This window comes from Hyperolius riggenbachi, chromosome 5 (genome assembly GCF_040937935.1).
Source record: "Hyperolius riggenbachi isolate aHypRig1 chromosome 5, aHypRig1.pri, whole genome shotgun sequence".
NCBI classification, from domain to species: domain Eukaryota; kingdom Metazoa; phylum Chordata; class Amphibia; order Anura; family Hyperoliidae; genus Hyperolius; species Hyperolius riggenbachi.
The window spans coordinates 141,344,632-141,366,696 of record NC_090650.1 but is presented as its reverse complement, the minus strand read 5'-3'; the positions used below and the strand labels follow the sequence as shown (position 1 = coordinate 141,366,696).

The following is a 22,065-nucleotide window of genomic DNA, read 5'->3' as shown; positions in this document are numbered from 1 at the left end:
TAAAGCATGTTTAATGGACCATATTAGTTTATATTTCTGAGTGTTCCTAATATGTAAGACTAATGACCACATATTGTGAAAGAACAGAAAACTTTCAAATATACACAACTGCAATTTTCAAATGTACAGATGGCCGTTAGTGTGATCCTCTGAGACGTCCTGTAGAATGAGGGCAAAGTTCAGTTTAGTGCTCAGAACGGCTGAGGCTGCTGTGCCTAAAAATGTATTTTTCCTTCATGGTACTGATTAAAGTGGACAGTCTTCAGGAATTTTGCAAAATATGGTTACTTAGGGCTTGATGCACAACAATGCGGTAAAGTTGCTGTGCGCAGGGAGCGTTTGGCAATTTTACTTTTGCTAATTCCAGGAGAGCTCTGCATGTTCACGTGCTGTGCTCCCCCAGTGTAGGCAATGGGGAAATTGCAGTGTTCTCTCTGCGCACGTCAACTTTACCACACTGTTGTGCATGAGCCCCATAGTCAGTGTGGTTGAAAAAGGACATTCATCCAAGTTCAACCAGAATATAAATGGGGTAGGTTTCTGCCATGTACCCACACATATTGCAGTTGATCCAGGGGAAGACAACCAGCTTCTACACTGCCACCATCGAGTCAGTCCTCTGCTCCTCCATCTTGGTCTGGTATGCTGGGGCCACCGCCAGTGACAAGGACAAACTTCAGAGGGTCATCAGGTCAGCGGAGAGGATAGTTGGCTGCCCCCTCCCCTCTTTTGACCTGCTACACAACAACAGACTGAAATCCAGGGCTCTGAGGATTGCAAATGATCCCTCTCACCCAGGCCACCGCTACTTCAGCCTGCTGCCATTGGGCCGGAGGCTTCGGGCCATCTCCACAAAGACCACGAGACATCGGAACTCTTTCTTCCCCTTGGCGGTCAGCCTCCTGAACTCCCTCCACATACTTCCATCAATGCAAGCGCCAACGAGCTGCGGGGCAGTATAGTGCAATGTACAAAGAAATGCATAGTGGAATGCAACAAAATATAATGCTATCTTGTGCCTACGGCTCGCTGCTATCTATGGCCTCAATTCACTAAACTTATCTCCTATCTTTAATAACTCTTCTAGAGTTTTTACCATGGTGATAAGGCATGTAGTATTCAGGAAACATTTTACCTCAGGCAAGCCTAAAGTTAACTCTTCTGTCTTTAAATTAACTCTCCAATCCTTAAAATAACTCCAGAGTTAAAGACAGGCTGTTAATAAGCTGCATGTGAAATTAACTACAGAGGAGGTAAATTAACTACAGAGGAGGTAAATTAACTACAGAGGAGGTAAATTAACTACAGAGGAGGTAACTTAAGGAATGAAGAGGTAAGATAACTCTCTCACGTGTGGAGGGAAGTTTTCTCTTGCCTTATTATTTCTAGCATGATCTTAGTGAATTGAGGCCTATGTCTTTATCTGTGTCTCTATCTTCTCTCTGAGCCTGATGTATGTACTGTGCCAAAAACAATTCCGGGCATGACCCAGTCATGCTTGGCGAAATAAAGTTTTTCTGATTTCTTTCTGACAAACTGTACAAGGTTTGGCCATTTAACCTTTTAAGAATCTTTTTCCACTAAGGAGCACAATCTCTCTTTTCCTACTACAGAGATTCGGCTGTGATTTTTGGCTGATCTATTGTGCAGTGTTGTTGCAGTGCATTTGCAATTTCTGATGGGAGAAAAAAAGCGGGAAAATATTTTGAAAGGCCAGATTGCAATTAGTGGCATGATTGCTATGCTATTTTTTTTCCCTGTGCTTCTAAACTATGTATAGGAACTCAATTGCACAAAAATGCAGGACTGTGATTTGCGATGTAGTAAAATCGCATTGCAAACCCATTGCACTATTGGAAGCCTTTGCCACAGATTCCATTTGTTTTTAACCACTTCACAACTGAGGGGTTTTACCCCTTGAGCACCAGAGCAATTTTCACCTTTCAGCACTCCTTCCATTCATTCATCTATAACTTTATCATTACTTATGGCAATGAAATGAACTATATCTTGTTTTTTTCGCCACCAATTAGGCTTTCTTTAGGTGGGACATTATGCCAAGAATTATTTTATTCTAAATGTGTTTTATTGGGAAAATAGGAAAAAATGTTGGGAAAAAATCATCATTTTTCAGTTTTCGGCCATTATAGTTTTTAAATAATGCGTGCTACTGTAATTAAAACCCATGAAATGTATTTGCCCATTTGTCCCGGTTATAAAACCGTTTAAATTATGTCCCTAACACAATGTTTGGCGCCAATATTTTATTTGGAAATAAAGGTGCATGTTTTTCAGTTTTGCGTCCATCCCTAATTACAAGCCCATAGTTTATAAAGTAAGTGTTATACCCTCTTGACATAAATATTTAAAAAGGTCAGTCCCTAAGGTAACTACGGTATGTATTTTTTTTATTGTATTTTTTTTATTACAAAAAAAGTAAATTTTTAGTGTAAAACTAATGTATTTGTATATGAAATATGCTTTAGGGTGTAGTTTTACTATTTGGCCACAAGATGGTCACAGTAACTTTTTGTTTATGCGACCTGCAAGCGTAGGAAGTATGCTTGCAGGAAGTCTTATGAGGCTGGGAAACTTTTTTCACAATGATCGCTGCTTCTCATAGAAGCAGCCGATCATTGCGGGGGGCTTAGATCAACGAATGGGAATGTTTTTTCCCGTTCATTGATCTCCGGGCGGCGGCGTGCACGGGAGCGCGGGCAGCGGCGGGAGCGCAGGAGGTGCGGATATCTCCGTCCCTGTGGGTGAAAGGATGGAAAAAGGGACGGAGATATCCGCACCTATGGGGGTAAAGTGGTTAAGTATGTAGCGTGTTATGATCAGAATCTGATCACAAAACTCTACTAGTTCAGAAGGGCCCTAAAGGGAAAGAATTTCTTCCCTACTTTACAGTGGAGTATTGTTCTGTGGTTGCAATCAAGTCTGAGGAAGGCTTCATGGCCGAAAGCTTACTCCTTTTCTTCTAAGTCAATAAATGGTATCCTGATTCAAAACTTTTTTCCCAACTTTACGTCACAACACTGCTTGGGAGTTACCTTGTAGTATTTATAGCTGTGGGTGTTCTTCAATGCAAAGGAATCATCCAAGCCTCCTTTAACCACTTGAGGACCGTGGGCTTTACCCTCCTTAAGGACCAGGCACTTTTTTTCCTTTCAGACCACTGCAGCTTTCACGGTTTATTGCTCGCTCATACAACCTACCACCTAAATGAATTTTGGCTCCTTTTCTTGTCACTAATACAGCTTTCTTTTGGTGCTATTTGATTGCTGCTGCGATTTTTACTTTTTATTATATTCATCAAAAAAGACATGAATTTTGGCAAATAAATGTTTTTTTTAACTTTCTGTGCTGACATTTTTCAAATAAAGTAAAATTTCTGTATACATGCAGCGCGAAAAATGTAGACAAACATGTTTTTGATAAAAAAAAACCCATTCAGCCTATATTTATTGGTTTGGGTAAAAGTTATAGCGTTTACAAACTATGGTGCAAAAAGTGAATTTTCCCATTTTCCAGCATCTCTGCCTTTTCTGACCACCTGACATGTTTCATGAGGGGCTAGAATTCCAGGATAGTATAAATACCCCCCAAATGACCCCATTTTGGAAAGAAGACATCCCAAAGTATTCACTGAGAGGCATAGTGAGTTCATAGAAGATATTTTTTGTCACAAGTAAGCGGAAAATGACACTTTGTGACAAAAAAAAAAAGTTTCCATTTCTTCTAACTTGCGACAAAAAAAAAATGAAATCTGCCACGGACTCACTATGCTCCTCTCTGAATACCTTGAAGTGTCTACTTTCCAAAATGGGGTCATTTGTGGGGTGTGTTTACTGTCCTGACATTTTGGGAGGTGCTAAATTGTAAGCACCCCTGTAAAGCCTAAAGGTGCTCATTGGACTTTGGGCCCCTTAGCGCAGTTAGGGTGCAAAAAAGTGCCACACATGTGGTATCGCCGTACTCAGGAGAAGTAGTATAATGTGTTTTGGGGTGTATTTTTACACATACCCATGCTGGGTGGGAGAAATCTCTCTGTAAATGGACAATTGTGTGTAAAAAAAAAAAAAAAAAAAAAAAAACAATTTACAGAGAGATTTCTCCCACTCAGCATGGGAATGTGTAAAAATACACCCCAAAACACATTATACTACTTCTCCTGAGTACGGCGATACCACATGTGTGGCACTTTTTTGCACCCTAACTGCGCTAAGGGGCCCAAAGTCCAATGAGTACCTTTAGGATCTCACAGGTCATTTTTGTTTCAAGACTACTCCTCGCGGTTTAGGGCCTCTAAAATGCCAGGGCAGTATAGGAACCCCACTAATGACCCCATTTTAGAAAGAAGACACCCCAAGGTATTCCATTAGGTGTATGGCGAGTTCATAGAAGATTTAATTTTTTGTCGCAAGTTAGCGGAAATTGATTTTAATTGTTTTTTTTTTCACAAAGTGTCATTTTCCGCTAATTTGTGACAAAAAATAAAATCTTCTATGAACTCACCATACTCCTAACGGAATACCTTTGGGTGTCTTCTTTCTAGAATGGGGTCATTTGTGGGGTTCCTATACTGCCCTGGCATTTTAGGGGCCCTAAACCGTGAGGAGTAGTCTTGAAACCAAATGTCGCAAAATGACCTGTGAAATCCCAAAGGTACTCATTGGACTTTGGGCCCCTTAGTGCACTTGGGGTGTAAAAAAGTGCCACACATGTGGTACCGCCGTACTCAAGAGAAGTAGTATAATGTGTTTTGGGGTGTATTTTTACACATACCCATGCTGGGTGGGAGAAATGTCTCTATAAATGACAATTGTTTGTTGTTTTTTTTACACACAATTGTCCATTTACAGAGAGATTTCTCCCACTCAGCATGGGTATGTGTAAAAATACACCCCAAAACACATTATACTACTTCTCCTGAGTACGGCGGTACCACATGTGTGACACTTTTTTGCAGCCTAGGTGCGCTAAGGGGCCCAACGTCCTATTCACAGGTCATTTTGAGGCATTTGTTTTCTAGACTACTCCTCACGGTTTAGGGCCCCTAAAATGCCAGGGCAGTATAGGAACCCCATAAGTGACCCCATTTTAGAAAGAAGACACCCGAAGGTATTCCGTTAGGTGTATGGCGAGTTCATAGAAGATTTTATTTTTTGTCACGTTAGTGAAAAATGACACTTTGTGGGAAAAAAAACAATAAAAATCAATTTCCGCTAACTTTTGACAAAAAATAAAATCTTCTATGAACTTGTCATACACCTAACAGAATACCTTGGGGTGTCTTTTTTTTTCTAAAATGGGGTCACTTGTGGGGTTCCTATACCACCCTGGCATTTTACGGGCCCAAAACCGTAAGTAGTCTGGAAACCAAATGTCTCAAAATGACTGTTCAGGGGTATAAGCATCTGCAAATTTTGATGACAGGTGGTCTATGAGGGGGCGAATTTTGTGGAACCGGTCATAAGCAGGGTGGCCTTTTAGATGACAGGTTGTATTGGGCCTGATCTGATGGATAGGAGTGCTAGGGGGGTGACAGGAGGTGATTGATGGGTGTCTCAGGGGGTGGTTAGAGGGGAAAATAGATGCAATCAATGCACTGGGGAGGTGATCGGAAGGGGGTCTGAGGGGGATCTGAGTGTTTGGCCGAGTGATCAGGAGCCCACACGGTGCAAATTAGGGCCTGATCTGATGGGTAGGTGTGCTAGGGCATGACAGGAGGTGATTGATGGGGTGTCTCAAGGTGTGATTAGAGGGGGGAATAGATGCAAGCAGTGCACTGGCGAGGTGATCAGGGCTGGGGTCTGAGGGCGTTCTGAGGATGTGGGCGGGTGATTGAGTTCCCTAGGGGCAGATAGGGGGTCTAATCTGATAGGTAGCAGTGACAGGGGGTGATTGATGGGTAATTAGTGGGTGTTTAGGGTAGAGAACCGATGTAAACACTGCACTTGGGAGGTGATCGGACGTCGGATCTGCGGGTGATCTATTGGTGTGGGTGGGTGATCAGATTGCCGGCAAGGGGCAGGTTAGGGGCTGATTGGTGGGTGGCAGTGACAGGGGGTGATTGATGGGTGGCAGTGACAGGGGGTGATTGATGGGTGAATGACAGGTGATCAGTGGAAGAACAGATCAGGGAAGAACAGATGTAAATATTGCACTGGCGAATTGATAAGGGGGGGTCTGAGGGCAATCTAAGCGTGTAGGCGGGTGATTGGGTGCCCGCAAGGGGCAGATTAGGGTCTGATCTGATGGGTAACAGTGACAGGTGGTGATAGGGGGTGATTGATGGGTGATTGATGGGTAATTAGTGGGTGTTTAGGGTAGAGAACAGATATAAACACTGCACTTGGGAGGTGATCTGACGTCGGATCTGCGGGCGATCTATTGGTGTGGGTGGGTGATCAGATTGCCCGCAAGGGGCAGGTTAGGGGCTGATTGATGGGTGGCAGTGACAGGGGGTGATTGATAGGTGATTGACAGGTGATCAGGGAGATAGATGCATACAGTACAAAGGGGGGGGGTCTGGGGAGAATATGAGGGGGGGGGGGTGATCAGGAGGGAGCAGGGGGCAGTTTAGGGACTAAAAAAAAAAAATAGCGTTGACAAATAGTAACAGGAAGTGATTGATGGGTGATTAGGGGGTGATTGGGTGCAAACAGTGGTGCCGGGGGGGGGGGGGGGGGTCTGAGGGGTGCTGTGGGTGATCAGGGGGCAGGGGGGGGAAATCAGTGTGCTTGGGTGCAGACTTGGGTGGCTGCAGCCTGCCTTGGTGGTCCCTTGGACACTGGGACCACCAGGGCAGGAGGCAGCCTGTATAATACACTTTGTATACATTACAAAGTGTATTATACACATTGTATGCGGCGATCCGGGTGCTAGTAACCCGCCGGCGCTTCCGAACGGCCGGCGGGTTACAGCGTGAGGTGGGCGGAGCCAGTCCCCGGCGGCCGATCGCGTCACGAATGACGCGATCGCGCCGCCCATGCCCCTACAAGGACCGCCGCCTCTGTGCATGCGGCAGTCCTTGCGGGGTCCACTTCCCGGCCGCCTCTGTGCGTTGGGCGGTCGGGAAGTGGTTTAACCACCCTGGCGTTCTGATTAAATCGCCAGGGTGGCTGCGGGAGGGTTTTTTTTAAATAAAAAAAAAACTATTTCATGCAGCCAACTGAAAGTTGGCTGCATGAAAGCCCACTAGAGGGTGCTCCGGAGGCGATCGCCTCCGGCGCCCAGAATAAACAAGGAAGGCCGCAATGAGCGGCCTTCCTTGTTTTGCTTATATCGTCGCCATAGCGACGAGCGGAGTGACGTCATCGACGTCAGCCGACGTCCTGACGTCAGCCGCCTCCGATCCAGCCCTTAGCGCTGGCCGGAACTTTTTGTTCCGGCTACGCTGGGCTCAGGCGGCTGGGGGGACCCTCTTTCGCCGCTGCTCGCGGCGAATCGCCGCAGAGCGGCGGCGATCAGGCAGCACACGCGGCTGGCAAAGTGCCGGCTGCGTGTGCTGCTTTTTATTTCATTAAAATCGGCCCAGCAGGGCCTGAGCGGCAGCCGCTGGCGGTGTTGGACGAGCTGAGCTCGTCCAGACCGCTCAGCTGGTTAAGAGGAAATCCAGTGAAAATAATGTAATAAAAAAGTGCTTCATTTTTACAATAATTATGTATAAAGGATTTAGTCAGTGTTTGCCCATTGTAAAATCTTTTAAATCCCTGATTTACGATCTGACATTTATCACATGGTGACATTTTTACTGCTGGCAGTTGATGTAGCTGCTGCTTGCTTTTTTGGCAGTTGGAAACAGCTGTAAACAGCTATTTCCCACAATGCAACAAGGTTCACAGACAGGAAACTGCCAGGAGTACCATGGTCCTCAGTTTCTTGTGGGAGGGGTTTCACCACAATATCAGCCATACAGAGCCCCCTGATGATCCGTTTGTGAAAAGGAATACATTTCTCATGTAAAAGGGGGCATCAGCTACTGATTGGGATGGAGTTCAATTCTCAGTCACGGTTTCTCTTTAAAGGTAGATATAGATTTTGCCACAACTACTTCCTGTGGTAAAATTTTACACATTTTAACTACTCTTAGAGTAAAAGAACCCTTTCCTGAATAGATAGCAAAACCTTTTTTTTCTCCATGCCTAGATCATGTCCCCTTGATCTGTGCACAAGTCTAGGGACAAAAAGCTTAAAGATTACCTCTGGTCCAAAAAAGTTCTATGGAAATAGTTATGTAGTCCATGCACTGTGTACAGTTAGACAAACATACAAACTTAACATCAGGTGTCTGTTTTAGAAACTACAATATACCAATTTATATCGGTAGTAGCACCTCTATTTTCTCCTCATGCCAATGCCTTGCAAGTACACCCTCAGCATTGTGTCCTCCCCTTCAGCCTTGCGCCCTCCCTGTAGTGCAAATGTGCCTGTGAAATGCCTCTATAGAGATTATGGGATGGACTGATGACATAAGGGCTATTTACACATGCCCAACCGATGTTGCCCTTCGGGGATTGCCTTGTGCAACACTGCTGGGCTGCACACACGCATGTCAGCTGTGTAGCGAACTAAGCAATGTGTTGCTATGTGGGGGTGGGGGGTCCATGGAGGGACAAAGAGCGGTGATGTCATGCGGGTGAGATGTGCGGATTGTTTGCTGTGTCGGTATTGGGGTTGTCTGGTGCCTTACACATGCCTTACACATACCTGATTGTCAGCTGAGGCTGTTATTGGCCCCTCGGCCTACTTAAATCAGGCATGTGTACGAAGCTTTATGGCCCGTACTCACGGGCTGCAAAAATCGCCTGTCGCCAGCACACGTGAGCGTGTGGGCGACAGGCCGGCAACAGCTTCTCTCCAGGTCCCTCCGCGTACTCACGCGGAAGAGGGACCAGCGGCGAGACGGAAGCTGTCGCCGACGTTCCTCCTCCCCCCGCCGGAAGCTCCATAAACCTCAATGGAGGTTGCTGTCGCTAGTCCGCGTACTCACGCGGACTAGCGAAAGTTGCGGCGGGGGGGCAGCGGCTACTGTCGCCATGCGATTGAAAGTTTCAATCGCCTGGCGACATGAGCGACGGGCGACAGTTCAGGGTGCGCGCGCGTGCGGCGGCCCATACTCACGGGCGACCTGTCGCCGCAACACACGCGCGCCGCGTGTTGCGGCGACAAATGTCACTCGTGAGTATGGGCCATTAGAGTCGGGCTTGTTTTAGTACAGCACTTGGGGAAGAAGTGAAAAACCAGCAGAGTGATTATAAAGATAAGAAATCTGAGACTGCATGCTATAATTTTTTTCTCAGATGTCTGCCTGCCTGGATCAGAATACATTTCACAGTGGGTGTGTGCTGGGGGTAGGACATGGGGGGGTGGAGTCATGACATCAATATCCCAGTATGCTTTGCGCCAATGGTTAGGGAAGGAAAAAATTGCCAGGGCCCGCTTTCATGGGGCGGGGGGGGGGGATGGTGTTCAAGACCACATGTAGAATCAGTGGCGTGCCTAGGGAATTTGACACCCGGTGCTGAATATTTGCAGACACCGTTCCCCCCCCCCCCCCCTTTCCCCAAACAACCAATTTTTTTTTTTTTTATGGAAAGTTTGACGGGTTGGGGCCCTGAGCGTGTCTCTGCAAATTTTGGGGGATTTTGGGAGAAAAGAATTCTTCAGGATGTGGACGGAGCTAACCATTGTGAAACTCTTTACTGTATGAAGTGCTGCAGAAGATGAAAGTGCTATATAAATACACAATAACATGGTAGGACATTAGAACATGACTATGGAAAAATTAGATTGTAAGCTTCTCTGAGGACAGTTAGAAAAGGGGGGAATACAAAAGAGGTAGAGGAATAAAGAGGTAGAGGCACAAGACAGAGAACCTGGTGGGAGAGAAGAAATGGCAGGAAGGACTCTCACCAGGACTGCAGACATCAACAGTGCTGTTAAGCAGGGACATGCTGTTAAAAGAAGCCACTGAAATCTGGAAAGGGTCATGGGGAAGACAACAGGGTGGGAGGGGAGCTGGAAAAAGAGCTAGGATTACCTGCAATCAAGCTAATCTAAATTGCCTGTAGCTTTCTTCTCTGCTCACTACAGAAGTCTGCTGCTGCAGAAGCCAGTGATTCAGGTGCTGACAGCTGACTGCCCTGTATTATTGATTAATTACTCTGATCAGGTTAAAGGAGAACTGTAGTGAGAGGTATATGGAGGCTGCCATGTTTATTTCCTTTTAAGCAATACCAGTTGCCTGGCTATTCAGCTAATCCTCTGCCTCTAATACTTTCAGCCATAGGCCCTGAACAAGCATGCAGCAGATCAGGTGTTTCTGACAAATTTAGACAGATATGACAAGATTAGCTGCATGCTGGTTTCTGGTGTGATTCAGACACTTCTTTAGGCAAATAGACCATCAGGGCTGACAGGCAACTGGTATTGCTTAAAAGGAAATAAATATGGCAGCCTCCGTATCCCTCTCACTACAGTTCTCCTTTAAATAATCAATAGTCTAGGGCACACTGGTATTACAGCAGCCAGTGAACATGGCTACTAATGACCGGCAACTTCTGAAGCACTAAACACATCCTGCCACCTCTCCCTACTAATGTCCCAGCTGCAGCACAACAATCATTCTCTCTACTTACCCTGCTGCTCTGCATATTCACCCACTGCAGGCTGCAGAGTGTGGAGACACATTGCCCATGGGACAGGAAGAGGGAGGGGTGCTACATCTAGTGCAGGAAGTAGTGCAGTTCCCTGAACTGCCCACTGCTATTTTCCTGGATGTTGCCCAAACTATGAAAAAAGGTCCCAGGTGGAAGAACACAGTGACTTGGCACCACAGTGGCAGCCTTAGCCATGGCTACACCCGGTTCTGTGAGCACCTGCAGCCTTATGGGTAGGTATGGAATACAGACCCTGGGGGTGATAAAATCATACTTTGTGTGATTTTAATATATCTTGGCAACTTATTAGGTTTAACCAGGGTCGTACTGACCCGCCAGGGTACCGGTAATTTTCCTGGGGGGCCCCACCCCTACATCTCCGGTGGGCCCCGCCCAGTGCTGCCCACACAGGTGTTTGACAATACTGAGCTGCTGCTGATTAGCAGTAGAAGAACCAGTGCACCACCTACCCCTCCTCCTGCTTTCTCCACTTGATGTCTCTTCAGCTGCGTGTTAGCGTTCTGCAGCTGCTGTGGCGCAAAAACTTGACTAGAGGAGTGAGGAGCAGTGGAGCGAGCCGAGCACCGGGAACTGTACCAGGAGGAGAGAGGAAGATCAGAGACACAGCCAGACCCGGATACAGAGAACAGCTAGATACCTTGCAAGCTGTATATGGAGGTGGGAGCAGAGACACAGCCAGACTGAGGGACACTGAGCCAGAGAGGGAGGAGGTGATATACTCTGGCCTCTCTCCCTGTGCACCTCTGACTACTCTCCTTGCGTCCCCCCTGTGCCCACCTTGCTTGCGTCCCCCCTGTGCCCACCTTGCTTGCGTCCCCCCTGTGCCCACCTTGCTTGCGTCCCCCCTGTGCCCACCTTGCTTGCGTCCCCCCTGTGCCCATCTTCCTTGTGTCCCCCCTGTGCCCACCTTCCTTGTGTCCCCCCTGTGCCCACCTTCCTTGTGTCCCCCCTGTGCCCACCTTCCTTGTGTCCCCCCTGTGCCCACCTTCCTTGCGTCCCCCCTGTGCCCACCTTCCTTGCGTCCCCCCTGTGCCCACCTTCCATGTGTCCCCCACTGTGCCCACCTTCCATGTGTCCCCCACTGTGCCCACCTTCCATGTGTCTCCCCTGTGCCCACCTTCCATGTGTCTCCCCTGTGCCCACCTTCCATGTGTCCCCCCTGTGCCCACCTTCCATGTGTCCCCCCTGTGCCCACCTTCCATGTGTGTCCCTCCTGTGCCCACCTTCCATGTGTCCCCCCTGTGCCCACCTTCCATGTGTCCCCCCTGAGCCCACCTTCCATGTGTCCCCCCTGTGCCCACCTTCCATGTGTCCCCCCTGTGCCCACCTTCCATGTGCCCCCCCTGTGCTCACCTTCCATGTGTCCCCCCCCTGTGCCCACCTTCCATGTGTCCCCCCCCTGTGCCCACCTTCCATGTGTCCCCTCTTGAGCCCACCTTCCATGTGCCCCCCTGTGCCCACCTTCCATGTGTTCCCCCCCTGTGCCCACCTTCCATGTGTTCCCCCTGTGCCCACCTTCCATGTGTTCCCCCTTGTGCCCACCTTCCATGTGTCCCCCCTGTGCCCACCTTCCATGTGTCCCCCCTTGTGCCCACCTTCCATGTGTCCCCCCCTGTGCCCACCTTCCGCTTGTCCCCCCTGTGCCCACCTTCCGCTTGTCCCCCCCTGTGCCCACCTTCCGCTTGTCCCCCCTGTGCCCACCTTCCGCTTGTCCCCCTGCGCCCACCTTCCGCTTGTCCCCCCTGCGCCCACCTTCCACTTGTCCCCCCTGCGCCCACCTTCCGCTTGTCCCCCCTGCGCCCACGTTCCGCTTGTCCCCTTTTATGCGTCGTCCCCACCTTTCATGTGTTCCCCCCCCCCTGCGCCCACCTCCCATGTGTCCCCCTGCGCCCACCTTCCATGTGTCCCTCTGCGCCCACCTTTCATGCGTCCCCCCCCCTGCGCCCACTTTTCATGCGTCCCCCCCCCCCCTGCGCCCACCTTTCATGCGTCCCCCCCTGCGCCCACCTTTCATGCGTCCCCCCCCCCCCCTGCGCCCACCTTTCATGTGTCCCCCCTGCGCCCACCTTTCATGCGCCCCCCCAGCGCCCACCTTTCATGCGCCCCCCCCCTGCGCCCACCTTTCATGCGCCCCCCCCTGCGCCCACCTTTCATGCGCCCCCCCCTGCGCCCACCTTTAATGGGCCCCCTGCGCCCACCTTTAATGGGCCCCCTGCGCCCACCTTTAATGGGCCCCCTGCGCCCACCTTTAATGGGCCCCCTGTGGCCACCTTTCATGCGCCCACCGTTCATGCGCCCCTCTGCGCCCACCTTTGATGCGCCCCTCTGCGCCCACCTTTGGTGCGCCCCTCTGCGCCCACCTTTGATGCGCCCCTCTGCGCCCACCACCTTTGCCTCACCCTACGTGCATCCCCTCTGTTCATCCGTCTAATGTCCTATAATATTATTATTATTATTATTATTATTATGCATTTATATAACACTGACATGATCTTCTGCTGCACTTTACACATAGTACATAGTCATGTCACGGACTGTCCTCAGAGGCGCTCACAATGTAATCCTACCATTTTTTATTAATTTTTATTTAGCGCTGACCTCTTAGGCAGCGCTGTGCAGAGTACATAGTCTTGTCACTAACTCTGTCAGAGGAGCTTACAATCTAATCCCTACCATAGTCCTACTATGTCTGTGCATGTATTGCTGTCTAGGGCCAATTTAGGGGGAGACTAAAGGCCCATACACACGTCGGATTTGCGCGAACGACGGGTCGTTTGAACGTTCCGTCGTTCGCACGTTTCCGCATGAAATCCGGCGTGTGTACAGACTATCGTTTGGGAGATAAGAATGGTTACCAGCGATCCGCCCGGCGGATCGTTGGTAACCAGTCTTATCTCCCGAACGATAGTCTGTACACACGCCGGATTTCATGCGGAAACGTGCGAACGACGGAACGTTCAAACGACCCGTCGTTCGCGCAAATCCGACGTGTGTATGGGCCTTAATGCTTCATATACACTTGAGATAAAAGTCTTTGGAAAAGGCAAGATCACAGACCAATTTTACCCCATTCCATGTAGTATAAGAGCCATACTCTACACAGTCTATTCTATGAAGCTGCACTCCCCATCAGATAAAATCTTTGCAAGATGCTGCACACAAAGATGCCCGTACACACTCAAAAGATCATTATCTGCAAAAGATCTGTTCCTGCAAAATATCCATTTCTGCAAAATGCATTCATAGTCTATGAGATCTGCAGATCATCATACACACCTTGTTTAACAGACTTTATCTGCATATCTGGCAATCATCTGCAGATCTGAAAATCCATCCTGGTGGATCTGATCTGCAGATGATCTGCAAATAATTGTCTGTTAAACCAAGTGTGTATGAGGATCTGCAGATATTATAGACTATGAATGCATTTTGCAGGAATGGATCTTTTGCAGGAACAGATCTTTTGCAGATAATGATCTTTTGAGTGTGTACGGCAGTGGCGTCCCTACCATAGAGCGCAGGGGGGCGGGGCGCACCGGATGACAGTCACCCAGGGGGGTGTTGCCACGACCCCCACACAGCAGCACAGCAGGAGGGGGAAGCAGGGCTAGAAGGAGGGGCTGTGGAGGCAGCGGTGGGGAGGGGGGAAATATCTCCCCCCTCCCTCACCTGGGACCTCTCCTTCTGCCTCTCTCTCCCCCTCCAAAAATTAGCGGAGACAAGTGCGGGGCGGCCGGAGGCGTATGGACAATTACTCACCTGATTTCCGCGTTCCAAGCGTGGAGCGCAGCGTCATGACGTTACAGGTCTCCGTCTTCAATGCCGCCCACTGTGCTTCCTGATTAGCGGAAGCACAGTGGGCGGCATTGGATGCGGAGACCTGTAACGTCATGACGCTTGGATCGCGGAGATTAGGTGAGTAATTATCTGTACACCTCCGGCCGCCCCGCACTTGTAGCCGCTATGCTGGAGAGGGGAGAGAGAGGCAGAAGGAGGGGTCCCAGGTGAGGGACCCCTCCACAGCCCCTCCATCTAGCCCTGCTTCCTACTCCTGGGGCACCTACATTGGGGGCAACTATACTAGCTTACTGGGGGCAACTATACTAGCTTACTGGGGGCAACTACACTAATTTACTGGGGGCAACTATACTAGCCATACTGGGGGCAACTATACTAGCTTACTGGGGGCAACTATACTAGCCATACTGGGGGCAACTATACTAGCCATACTGGGGGCAACTATACTAGCTTACTGGGGGCAACTATACTAGCCATACTGGGGGAAACTATACTAGCCATACTGGGGGCACCTACACTGGGATCAACTATACTAGCTTACTGGGGGCATCTATACTACCTTACTGGGGGCAACTATACTAGCCATACTGGGGGCAACTGTACTAGCCATACTGGGGGCAACTATACTTGGGCAACTATATAGCTATACTGGCTGGGGCAACTATACTAGCTATACTGGGGGCAGCTATCCTGGCTGGGGGCAACTATACTAGCTATACTGGCTGGGGGCAACTATACTAGCTATACTGTCTGGGGGCAACTATACTAGCTATACTGGCTGGGGGCGACCATACTAGCTATACTGGGGCAACTATACTAACTTCATTGGGGCAACTATACTAGCTATACTGTGGACAACTGTACTAGCTATACTGGGGGCAACTATACTAGCTATTCTGGGGGCAACTATATTACCTACACTAAGGGCAACTATACTAGCTATATTGGGGGCAACTATACTGGGGCAATGGCAGCGCCATTCTCCAAGCACCCCTAAAGCACCCCCCAGCGTGAACTGACTTTCGGCGTCTAATAGTCGCCGTGTCAGTTAACTGACAGCAGCAGCCCACAGCTGCGGCAGAGCAGGGCTACAGTAAAATGGCGTCTGAAGCCCTGCTCTGGAGACTTTGAGTCTGCAGTGCAGGGCTTCAGGCGCCATTTTCCCATAGCACGCGCCGCAGGTTATAGCCACACCCACTTTTTTTTGGGGGGGGGGTGTCTTTTAATACCCAGCACCGGGTGTCAAATGCCCTAGGTACGCCACTGGTGTACGGGCATCTTTGTGTGCAGCATCTTGCAAAGATTTTATCTGATGGGGAGTGCAGCTCCATAGAATAGACTGTGTAGAGTATGGCTCTCATACTACATGGTCTGTGATCTTGCCTTTTCCAAAGACTTTTATCTCAAGTGTGTATGAAGCATTACTTATCTGTATGTTTTTGGGGTGTGGGAGAAAACCAGAGTGCCCAGAGGAAACCCATGCAAACACTGGCGGGCGGGGGGGGGGCGGCATACAAACTCCATGCTGATGTTGGCCTGGCTGGGATTTGAATCGGGGACCCAGCGCTGCAAGGCGAGAGTGCTAACCACTAGGCCACCGTGCTGCTCTACCATCGTCCTAGCCCAATGTGCTACCATTTATTATTTATACAGCACTGACCTCTTCTGCAGCACTTTACAGAGTACATAGTCATGTCACAGACTGTCCTCAGAGGAGCTCAAAATCGAATCCTGTCATAGTCTAATGTCCTACCATATTATTATGTATTTATATAGCGCTGATATCTTCTGCAGCACTGTACATGGTCATATCACTGACTGTCCCCAGAGGAGCTCAGTCTAATCAATGTCATATGTATGGTAACTAGGACATTACTTTATACTGAAGGTGGGGGACGCTATGTGAAGTTTTGCTGGGCAGCGGTGTCTGAATTACAATGCTGCTATGTACATTTTGCCCTTTTCAGGATATATCATGACCACGCCCCCCTACCGATGCATGGTGACGCTCTTTTTTTTTTTTTTTTTTTTTTTTTTTTTTTTTTTCACCACAATTCTTGGATGTGGGTTGAAATTTCTCTGGTGGGCCCCCAGGGTCCCAGTCCGGCCCTGGATTCAACACAAACTGCAACTTATAATTTATGTACGCTTTACATATCAAGTTTATGTATTGCCCTCTGATGCATTTATACACGTTTATTCAAGTATCATTCACTATTGTGCCTTTTAGGTGTTACAAATATTGCAATTATTAACAGCAGCAGCATTTTTTTTCTATTTAATATTGATAATTGAATAGCATAAATAAAGTAAAAAGTTGACAAGTAGGTTAACCAAATGCAGTAATATTCAGATGGCAAAGTTTGTCAACAAACTGTCAGGTTCTGAGCAGATGGCTGCTTGGTTCTGATATGGATTTGGAGCAAAAGGTCCTGGATAATGATGGTGGGTGTTGCCAGTTAGCAATGCCATTGTTGTGCAGATTTGTTTGGTATTCAGGATCGGTGTGTATTGGGAGGAGAAGGGTGGGCCTTACTCGCCAATCCTCCAAGTCAAGGCACAGGGAGTTTTACAGCGGATCTGAGATGAAAAACGGATTATAACAAGTAACTTGTCTATATCCCTTTGCTAGCTGCATGTGCACTCCAATCGCCGCCGCCGCCACTCGCCGCGCCCCCCCCAGACCCCGTGCACTGCCTGGCCAATCAGTGCTGAGGGGTGGATCAGGACTCCCTTTGACATCACGACGTCGGTGACGTCATCCCGCCACGGCGATGGGAGAAGCCCTCCAGGAAATCCCGTTCTTTGAACGGGATTTCCTGATCAAAGATCGCCGGAGGTGACCAAAGCGGGTGGGGATGCCGCTGCACAGCGGCTATCATGTAGCAAGCCCTAGGCTCGCTACATGATTTTAAAAAATAAAATAAAAAAAAAACTGCTGCGCTGCCCCCTGGCGGTTTCTAATACACCGCCAGGAGGGTTAAGGTGCCCATACCTCTAGCGATGATTGGCAGATTCGACCAAGAGACAGACTTCTCTTTAATTGAATCTGATCAGAGAGAGATTGGTCGGCTGCCCATACACCGCAGGCTGGTTCCCAATGGATTTCAGCATAAATATCTCAGGAGTCAGCCTTGTGACGCTTCCTCACTTTGTGCTCGCACACTGCTGGTGTATAGCACCAGCAGCGTGTGAGCGTAAATGGAGGAAGTGGAAGACGGAAGGGCAACGCGGCGGGTGACAGTGGACAGGTAAAGTATAAATGCATGCACAGGGGGTACATTTACGGTAGAGGGACAGTACTGGGGGTTCCGTCACGTTTGTGCTTGTCCCGATATCTCACGCCGTTACTGCTGTGTGCACATCAGCCCAATATTTACCAGCATGTCCAAACTATATACATGCGAACAATTTTGCCCAGAAATTGGTTGCATCGTTGATCGTGCATGCTTTTGGTGGTGCTGATTTTTATCCGATTCGATAATTATCAAAGTTGTTGGGCTATCAGCCGCTAAGTCAAGTGATGTATGTGCACCTTAAATCATCTCACCTGCAATTGTATAATGGGTTGCAGCTTCCAGTAGGTAGTGGGCTGTGGTAAGAGACTGCACAGTCCTGATGTAGGAGAGAAGCTAGTGCTGGAGTGAGTGGGACTCAAGTACTGGAGATTGAGGTGAAGCCTAGACAACTGAGTGTCAGACAGAGCCATTAGGCCCATGGCGCAGTGTCAAGTCAGAGTGGTAAGTGACCACAGAAATAACCAGAGAGAGGAGGGTTGGTACAGAAGCATAAGGCTGTATATTTTATATCACCTGCTGAATACCCAGTGTGGTATATCATTTTGGGTTTTGTTTTTGTTATGGACAATGTTTGGCTGACCAATAAAGTGGTGTTTTATTTTAACCCTAAAAATCTCACTGGCTGTTATGTTCTGGTCCCCCTTCTATGCTGTGATATTCTTTACCAACATGAGCTAAATGTTAACAATTTCTGCCAGAATATCACGAAACGTACAGTATGCTCTACTTTATTGCGCAATAGGAATGATGATCTGAGTTAGAACTACATTTGACTTTAAACTGGGGAAATACACTAAAGTGGAGATGTCTCCTCACTCCTCACATTTATATAAAGTGAGGACTGCAGATATTCAGACAATAGGTATGCCCCCACTCCAGTGAGGCCGGAGAGAGGCTGGAGGAATCCTTAAGGGCTCTTTTCCACCATCGCGAATCCGCATGCGTCCAACGCATGCGGATTCGCACATGTAATGCAAGTGGATGGGCCTGTTTCCACTGTAGCGTTGTTGAGGTGCGGTTTTTTTCAGCGGTGAAAAAACGCACAAAAGAGCCGCAGAATTCGCCTGTGAGTGGAATGCATGCGCATCGCCGCTAATGTATTTAATAGGGAATTCGCATGCTGTTTTGGTATGCGAATTTTCATGTGAATTCGCATGAAATCAATGGAAAAGCACACCGGCATTGCCATTGTTAAATTCGCATACATCGTCATCCATGCGAATTTTCATGCGAATTAGCACAAAATTTGCATGTGAAATTCGCATGCGAATTTTGCCGCAGCGATTTCGCCATGCAATAGTGGAAATGGGCCCTGAGTCGTCAAGCCCAGGTATAGGGGGAGTTGGAGGTAATTATATTTAAAGTATCCAAAAGGGCATCCAGCCAACTACCTAAAGACAATGCATGTTGGCCTAGGCCTCAATAACCTGAGCCCTGGAAACAAAAGGGTAAAGGAGAGAACGCCTGAAGGACTTGTGAACATAATCAGATTTTTTTTCTTATAGTGTATACTTGTGGTTTACGAATGTGAAAGGTCATTATTCATAGTGGTGGTCTCAAGGTAACTTATTGAGCAAGAACAGGCAAGTAGCCAGATAATGACTTCAGTAAACAATGAAACAAAGGTTATAATCTGCAAAATAATCTTAATGACAGCAAATAAGTTAAAATGATTAGTTAGACCAGACATGGGCAAACTCAGCCCTCCAGCTGTTACGGAACTACAAGTCCCACAATGCATTGCAGGAGTCTGTCAGCCAGAGTCATGACTCATAAAGGCAAATGCATTGTGGGACTTCTAGTCCCTTAACAGGTGGAGGGCCAAGTTTGCCCAGGCGCGAGTTAGACTAAAGCCTTTGGTAAATTAGGGAGTATGGCCCTCATGTAATGGAAGGTAGAGTCGGGGAGAATATTGCAATTATATATGATTATACAGTTGATTATGGAAATAAATTCAGATCTGCTGCCTTATATATACATGTCTTGTAGCATGTTGTACATTTTTGATAGAGTAATAAGATACTAAAGCTGATTTTTATTGAATTTATGATTTAATTGCTGTCCTTTGCCTTTGTGAGAATTTGCATCACTTCCTATCCAGATAGAAAGTGAATAACTCTACGAGTGACAGAACCAGCAAGGGATAAAACCTTGTGGGTTAGAGGGGAGAGTTGGGCTACTTTAATGGTGAGAACCACTCCCCCCCCCCTCTCAAAAAAAAAAGTGAGTGTTTAAAGGGCAGTGAATAAATAATACAATAATTATAAGCATAACTTTTAATTACAATGTATGTATGTGTGTGTGTGTGTGTGTGTGTGTGTGTGTGTGTGTGTGTGTGTGTGTGTGTGTGTGTGTGTGTGTGTGTGTGTGTGTGTGTCCCTTCAATGTGCAGAGTTGGCCTAATGCATGTTTCATGTTTGTACTAGAGTCCACTCACTCCAGCACTTTTACAATAGCTGCTTCTTCAGAGGCAATCAGCTGCAGTTTAAAGGTCATGACATGAGGCAATTAAAATCATCATCATAAAGTATAGCATATAGTAGGGATTAAATCTCAAATGCTCCAGGTATCCATTTCGTCCAGTTGGAGAAGTATATAATCACCCAGTATAGCCTCTGGAAATATGGCTTTAGGCGATGTGGCCTGTGAGTATAGATAAATACAGAGTATGGCAGCCATCAGTGACGTGAAACGAGAAGGTATCCCTCAGGTATCGGTAGTGTGGCTGGAGTAAGCTGGTACGATCCACGCTATTTTCCCTCTCATCTACAAATACATCTATTAATCAGAGTGCATCCATGACGCATGCAAGCCATCCTAGGCTTTTTAGTAATAATATTGATAACCACTGCAATGCTTGTGTACCTGAAGTAATTGTATGTGTGGTGGCTTTTTATAGATCATATAGATGTAGATTGCTCTAGAGTGCCAAAGCAAAATACACACTTGTACAGAACATAGGGTCTGATGCACTAAACAGTGGTAAAATTGTGCAGGCCTCGCACAGCAGTTTTACCAGTACTAATGCCAGGGGATCACCGCCTGTTAAGCTAATAATGCCGTACACGTTACCAGGATAATGCACGCATTGCTGTGGTAACATGTGGAGTAACACATTACCATAGTAACGGGTGGTGCTTCCTGCGTTGTTACCAGTAAATTTGCAATGCTCTACATGTGCCGTTAAGTGCATCAGGGCCATAGTTTTTGTTTAGCATATGATGTGGAATATCAGTTGACAAAGTTCTCAGATGCTTTCCTTTTATCTTCACAGGATTGTGCATTATTGAAACAACTTTCCAGACTGAATCGCTTGTAACACTACTGTCTGCAAACTTCCCATCTGCATTTCCTTCTACTGAACACATGACTTGGAAATTCAACTTGCCTCCTAATTACGCAGCCACTGTCAAGTTTGAGAACTATACATTGCCTGTGTGTGAGAAACACGAGTCAGAAGTACAATACTACCTTCCGAAGCCATCAACATTAAAATTATACGATAAGCAACCTGCAAATATTCAAAGCAACTTCAATTTTTCTTTGCAAAACTGCATAGTGGACACCAAAGTCACAAGTCAACCAGGGCTTACGCTGAAATTTAATGTAATTATTCAGAAGACGGATGGAAGTAAGTAGCATGTAGCCTTCTCAACATTTCTGACACCACACAGATTGTTGCTAGGTCTGGCTGAAATCAATATGTGCGGAAAAAAAAAAAAAAACATTCTTAAAACTTCTAGACAGCAGAGGCTAACTAAACCTGTTTCAAACAATTTAGTGGCAGCATTTCAGATGTTAATACTGTACTTTTACAAATGGTGTGTATTTGTAGCCCCGTCCCATTGCAAAATGCCTTTGTAAGTAGTGGTCCTTACACCAATCTAGTAAAAGTCATATATCTGGAATCTGTGGTCACAGACCTAGGAAGCAATACCATCCTAGCCTAGGATGGTATTGCTTTTCATGTGGACAGCCTGAAATCTAGTAGTTTATCAATAAATGTTTGTCAGTCCTGCACTTTAGATAGCCAAATTGCTATAATAGTGTTCCTTGTCCTGCTGACACCCGTTGCTGCCCTTGCTCCTTTAGAAGGGATTGGGTCAGATACACTGCTACCTGCACCCCAAGTGTTGTCTCTTGTCTGAACAAATGTCTCTTGTTCTTATCCATGATCAGTTCTTTGAGCAGCAGTTAAGGTAGCCATACATCTAGCGATGATGGGCAGATTCAACCAAGAGACAAATCGCTCTCTAATCGCATCTAATTATAGAAAGATC

General features: G+C 47.4%; 1 protein-coding gene across 1 annotated transcript in view; it reads left to right on the top strand.

Moving 5' to 3' along the window:
• The window catches only part of LOC137518451 (CUB domain-containing protein 1-like), a 135,198-nt gene that overhangs the window by 86,433 nt on the left and 26,700 nt on the right, over nt 1-22,065 (top strand). Inside the window, exon 4 of the mRNA XM_068236330.1 lies at nt 21,060-21,416. Within this exon, the coding sequence (XP_068092431.1) occupies nt 21,060-21,416 (357 nt within the window). The remainder of the gene's footprint in view (nt 1-21,059; nt 21,417-22,065) is intronic.